We start from the raw sequence: 6,000 nt of genomic DNA on the forward strand, positions 1-6,000 counted from the left end.
TTAACTCCATAATATTTTTATAAAAACTCAAATTCTTACTCTTAATATTATAATCTTACACTCAATATTAAAACTCTCAATATTATAATCTTACCCTCAATATTGTAATTGCAACAAATCTTCCACTGGCAAAAGGCCCATTGGTTCCCCATTGATTAACACAACGTATTAGTTTATCACAACCGAGTCAATTATTTATTTTGGTTTGTATTGCTTTGCTTTGCATTGCAATTTTTCACTTTTTTTTCCTCCAAATTTTTATTTTCTTATCCTTCTTGGGGGAAGATATCAACTATCAAGGTACCCAGCTCAGGATTTAAGACACAAATGATAAAAATACAACTCAAAAGGTGATTTGAAGCACTTCAAATTTAAAATAGAAATGGGCGATGAGCTTATTATAAACACCGGCCCAATAAATATTTTTGGGGACAACTTTCAATCACTAGTGGTTTGAATAAGTATCAAAAGCCATTACCTAAGCTTACTACATATGTACACCAAATAATGGCTTTTTTTTTTTTTTTTTAATTTTCCCTCACTCCTCCACATCTTTTATGTACACCAACAAAGACGTGGGTACACGACCATTCTCTCATTATTACTTTTTGAGTTTTTTTTTTTAATTAATTACAAAGTTTTAGATGTAAGGATTAACGTGCGATGAGTAATCCCTAATTCCAGCACCTTCCCACCCCATCCACTCCTCCCATAAATCCCAATCTGGGTCGTTCATTCCCCTAAACGGCTCATCAATTCCTCCATCGTACGGCTGGTACATAATCTCCGGTTCATTGGGTTCCTCCCTGAAATTATTCATCACCATCTGTATAACACCACAGTGAACAACCCAAAATTAGTTCAAATACAAATACGGTTACAAGTTTAACATATCAGATTATGTCTCGATTTTGACCCGCCCAAGGACAATCATTTGGGGGCCCAGCCTAATGATTTTTTGGGCCTCAAAAGGCCATATGATCTTCTAACTTTTATGTATGCTTTTTGCTAAAGCGATCCTTCAACAAACGAAAAGACATAACAATAAGAAATTTGACGTCCAATGAACTCACCAAACCCCGTGCCTTTTCAAAAATGATTTCAATTTTTGTTTTTGCTTTTCCAGATATTAGAATATGGTAGGCGATGGGGACACATCACCCATTCCATTAATCACCATTCATCCATACCCAACTTCATCTTGTTTCAATTTTTATGGACAAAAACAAAAGAAGAACCAATCAATTAAGCGATATTGCCCATTAAAGTAAACATTCTTGTAGAATTTTTCTTTTTAGGATTCCTACGCTACTCTACACTCAATTATTATAAATCTAAATCAATTTTTTTTTTTATGGTATTATTCTGAGTTTTTAAATTTTAGCCCAATTTCATCTTGTTTCAATTTTTATGGACAAAAACAAAAAAACAGAACCAATCAATAAAGCAATTTTGCCCATTAAAGACAACATTCTTGTAGAATTTTTCTTTTTAGGATTCCTACACTACTCTACACTCTATTATTACAAATCTAAATCAATTTTTTTTAAAAATAGAAAAATTGATTTTGGTATTATTCTGAGTTTTTTTTTTTAATTTTACTGCAAAATTATCCCAAAAATTAAAATAAGATCTCCAATTTAATAATATTCCAATAAAATCATTTGAGTGGATAAACAAGCAATAAATTTTCATTTATTTCTCCAACTCAGGTTTCGTTTTTTTCCCTAATTAAATCCTGTAATACAACTAATTAAATGCTGATTTAAAAAAAAATCCTAAAATCACACAAGTAAGATAATTTCTTTTTTAAAAAAGAAAAAAATTATAAGAGAATTGTTTTAACATACATCATAGGCTTCATTAATCAGATGAAACTGAACTCCACAATTGTTTCCTCTGCATACATCCGGATGATACTGCAAAAATAAAGAACAAGAAAACAAATTTTGAGCAAAAACCCATAAACAAAACCTGAAAAAAAAACAAAATTTTAACTCTATAAAGAATGGAGAAAGAAACCTGCAAAGCAAGCTGCCTAAAGGCTTTCTTGACCTCAGATTCAGAGGCACCACGCTGAATCCTGAGAGTCTTGTAAGGATCCATAACAGAAGACGATGAAGATGAATAAGAAGCAGAGCAAATGACCTTGACTCTGCCCATCATCATTTTTTTCTTCTTCATATTCTTCAGCTGAGTCCATGAAGATGATGAACCCGACGACCCATTTGCTCCGATCGTCCCTGCAACACTTGCCATTTTTCTCAAATCAAAAACTCACAAAGCCGCGAGCAACAAGCTTTAATCTTTCTTTCTTTCTTTCTTTCTTTATACGTTGAAAGCAAAAGATCCCACAAGCAAAATTTGATTTTCTTCTTCTTTTTTTTTTCTTTTTTGGATAGATGAGATTCAATGACGATGAATTTAGATTGGCTAATAATAAATAATGGATAGAGATTAGGGAGAGCCACTGTTCAGATGAGGGGCGTTTATTCATATATTTATAGAGGGAAAAGTATTTGGTCAATAACATTTTGGCCCCCGAGGTTTTATAATTTATTAAATAAAAAATAAGTTGGTTAGGCCGCCAGGAGCACTGGGCACAACCGCCGAAGGAGATTAAAGTAGGGGACCTATTTGTAAATATTAAAAAGTTTGAGATCGAACTGTTATTACCCCAAGGTGAGATGAACAATCCTTCCCAAAGATGGGGTGACGTGTAATTTCATTTTTTTAATTTTTATGGGAATAAAATAAATATAAATATTTTATGTGAAAGAAAGAGAGAGAGAGTTGATGTTGTTTTGTTCTTATCTATTTTGCTATTTTGATGGCTTTTGCTGTCCGAGTCAGCTTGCGGGACTTTTATTTTGGCCTTTCACGTCTTTTAATCATTTTTACCTCAAAATAAAATGTGTTGGTTTATTTTAGGAATATATTTTATTGCTTTTTTTTTTTTTAATTTCTGTTGGTGCCCTTAGTTTTATATGGGTTCCTAGGTGCAATTGAGTTGTTTCTTCTTTGATACCCTTTAATTTAATAAATGATAAAACAATGTCAAGTTGGTTTATTCATATTATTTAGTTGTGTGAAATGGAACACCGGTAATGGGAAAGAAAGATCCTTAAACCTTCCCTTTTAAGTCAACAAAGTCATGGTCAATTATTGTAATAACACGGCAAATTTAGGACTTTGTCTCCATTTTATGTTGATTATTTTGTACGTGCAATATTCACATCTCATTCTAAATTTTAATAAAAAATTATTAGTTTAGAAATATTAATGAACATGAAAATTTTGAAGTGTCAATTAAGAAATGCATTGAAACAAAATTCTAAAACACAAGACATTGCATGCAAGGACCGTTGTTCGAGTCAAACTATATGTTATAAAGCATAAATTCATAGAAACTTTCAACCACTTTATAAATATGTATTTGTGAAAGAAGATAAGAACCATGAGTCACTCTCTTGTATTTAATGTAATACCATTTTCAAATCTTAATTATAATTTTTAATAGTACCTTATGCTTCAAATCTCACCTTGTTCCTTTCAATTTATGATAGAAAATGTTTCGTTCACATAGTGCTTGATCAACAAATTAATCATTCGATTCAATAAGTGTGATCTTAGATCTATCATGCTATTGTTAGATGTATGATGGTGCTTGAATTATTAAAAAAAAAAAAAAGGCAAGAAAGGAAAAGTCAAACTAATGATTTGCCCACCTAACACCAAAAAAGAAAAAGAAACATCAAAACATAGGGAGGAAATTACAATTTAAGAAGTAAGCGAGGACATCAGATAAATTATAAACAATTAGGGGTAAAAATTAAAATACATGAAATATAGAGGCATAAATTATTAGTGACGAGACATGGTGACACGTGGTAAGATATGATGTGGTGAGAGACAAAAAGTACCGGAGATCTGGATTTACCTCGTGGGCACGAAAGTTAAGGCGAATGGTGTTTTTAAAAAATTAATATTTTTGAGAAGCGGATAAATGATAACGGAATGGATAATATCAGTTGTTTTCGGCTTGTATTTCGAGTGGGAAACGGTTCGTTTTGAAAAAAATAATGACTGGGATTGTAGATAAGACGATTGTTCACATGGGGTGATACGTGGCACGCATGTGTTCATTCGTGATTTTTATCTGAATTTTCCTTCAATCTAGGGTTTGCTCGTTTTCGGTATACGGATCGAACGGCGATGATTCAATTTCTGTTTTCGTAAACCGTACGGGATTGGATTTTGCACTGTCGGTATTACATAAGGTCCACGTGGATTAAAAAATTAAAAATTAAGGAAAAATATAAAAAAAGAACACGTTTTAAGAAAAAAGATTACCAGTTTTTTTCTTTCTTTCTTTTAATGAAATTTAAATTTTGTATTGACCCGAGCTACGTTAACTTTCATAATCTTAAACACATATTTGAATTCCGTACTAAATTGACCTACATTTAATTTTTTATATTTTTCTGTTACATATGTATGTATGATAATAAGCGGCTAAAATTTAATTAATTTTATATTCTTATTCAATAACTATCAAATATATATTTTTTAAAGAAAATTTAACAAAAAGACTAGGTCAACATTAAATTTAAATCCCTGAAAGACACATTTGAAATAAATTCAATGTATGTCTTTTTAAAATCCTGAAATGCTAATCCTACTTTAGAATAAATTATATTCTAAATTAATTCTATTGAAAAAAAAAATTAACGTCGTGGATATAAAAAGCATTTTTATGTTATTTAATGCGTAGTAGTTTTTGTTTCGATTGAAAATCTGCATGTCACATTATAATGGGTGTAATTTTAGTTTGCAATATGGAACACATTAATTTTTAATATGTGAAGAAATTAAAAAAATTAACCTTATTTTGTTATAATAGAGAAATCATTTTTCAAATTATGACAAATAAGAAAAACAAAATTGAAAGAGGTAAGAGAGATTCCCTTGCCAATCCTCCCAATAATATCCTCCATCTTGGCAATTATAAAAAAAATGGAATCTCAAATTGCATAAAATATTTTAATATATGAACTAAATGACATGAGAAGATGATATTTAACTTTAAATGGGATAAGGCATCAAAGTCTTATTCATCAATCAGCCAAACAATGCACTTATTTTAAACATAAAGTTATTTTTCGCAAAGAAAAAATTCCAAGAAGTTGCAATCCAGAAAGAACAAGTAGTTTTTAAGGCAAGTTGCTGCGATTTTATGATTTAAATAATATGCCAATTATTATAGCAGGAAGGTTTTTTATTTTTATTCCATGTATTGTTGACATTGCAGTCAAATAAAGCAATCAGCGTTATAAATTAAGATTAGTATTCATTCTGTCATGATCAGTGGTGAGTGATTAACAAATAAAAAAAATTAAGAAATTAAATGGTAAAAAATCTTTAAAATTAATAAATAGAATTGTTTTAAAAGATCAGTATGAGATTCAAATCTTATAAATAGAAGTAAAGAACTGTTTTTTTCATTTGTGAAGAAGGCTATGGTCAATTTTTAAATCTCATAATAACTCTAATCAAGAGAGAAACATGAGAGGATCATATTCTCATAAATTATGGTCCAACTAAAATATTTTAAAGGTATCGTACTCCACAACCTAAGTATCTTCAAATGGTAAAAAAATTAACAAAATCTAACTATCTAACAATACTCAAATTGTGGGATATAATACATCTCTGAGATACCATAGTCACAGCCCACAAATTAAAAATTTAAGAATCTCATATTAATGTCATAGTCATACATTATGTAAATTTTGTTAACGGAATAATCCGTTAAAAAAAAAAGGGAACACCACAGATTATATATATAATATGTTTTTCGTTTCTTTGATTGCGACTAAAATTTATTTTATATATGTTGGTTTTTTGACATTAGTAAAATGTTTTTGAATTACTTTTCCTTTTTTTATGATATTCATTGATTTAATCATATGTTATACATTTCGTCTTATCAAACACAAA

The 6,000-nt window shown here is 29.9% G+C and overlaps 1 protein-coding gene across 1 annotated transcript; it reads right to left on the minus strand.

Moving 5' to 3' along the window:
- Positions 1–351: 351 nt before the first annotated feature.
- Positions 352–2,468, minus strand: LOC18037820 (chaperone protein dnaJ 8, chloroplastic). The gene is made up of 3 exons (XM_006427590.2): positions 2,023–2,468; positions 1,851–1,919; positions 352–826 (listed from the first exon to the last, which is right to left on the minus strand). The coding sequence occupies exons 1-3, from the start codon at positions 2,257–2,259 to the stop codon at positions 641–643; spliced, it is 492 nt and encodes a 163-aa protein (XP_006427653.1). The 5' UTR covers positions 2,260–2,468; the 3' UTR covers positions 352–640.
- Between the last annotated feature and the right edge of the window lie 3,532 nt (positions 2,469–6,000).

This window comes from Citrus clementina, unplaced genomic scaffold (genome assembly GCF_000493195.1).
Source record: "Citrus clementina cultivar Clemenules unplaced genomic scaffold, Citrus_clementina_v1.0 scaffold_7, whole genome shotgun sequence".
NCBI classification, from domain to species: Eukaryota; Viridiplantae; Streptophyta; class Magnoliopsida; order Sapindales; family Rutaceae; genus Citrus; species Citrus x clementina.

What these genes read in the sequence shown, in the direction of transcription:
- LOC18037820 (XM_006427590.2), bottom strand. Translation starts at nt 2,259, where the DNA reads ATGGCAAGTGTTGCAGGGACGATCGGAGCAAATGGGTCGTCGGGTTCA. An exon ending in TTAGGCAGCTTGCTTTGCAG is followed by an intron (nt 1,920 to 2,022) that starts GTTTCTTTCTCC and finishes TTATTTTTGCAG; the next exon opens with TATCATCCGGATGTATGCAG. An exon ending in TGATTAATGAAGCCTATGAT is followed by an intron (nt 827 to 1,850) that starts GTATGTTAAAAC and finishes GGTGTTATACAG; the next exon opens with ATGGTGATGAATAATTTCAG.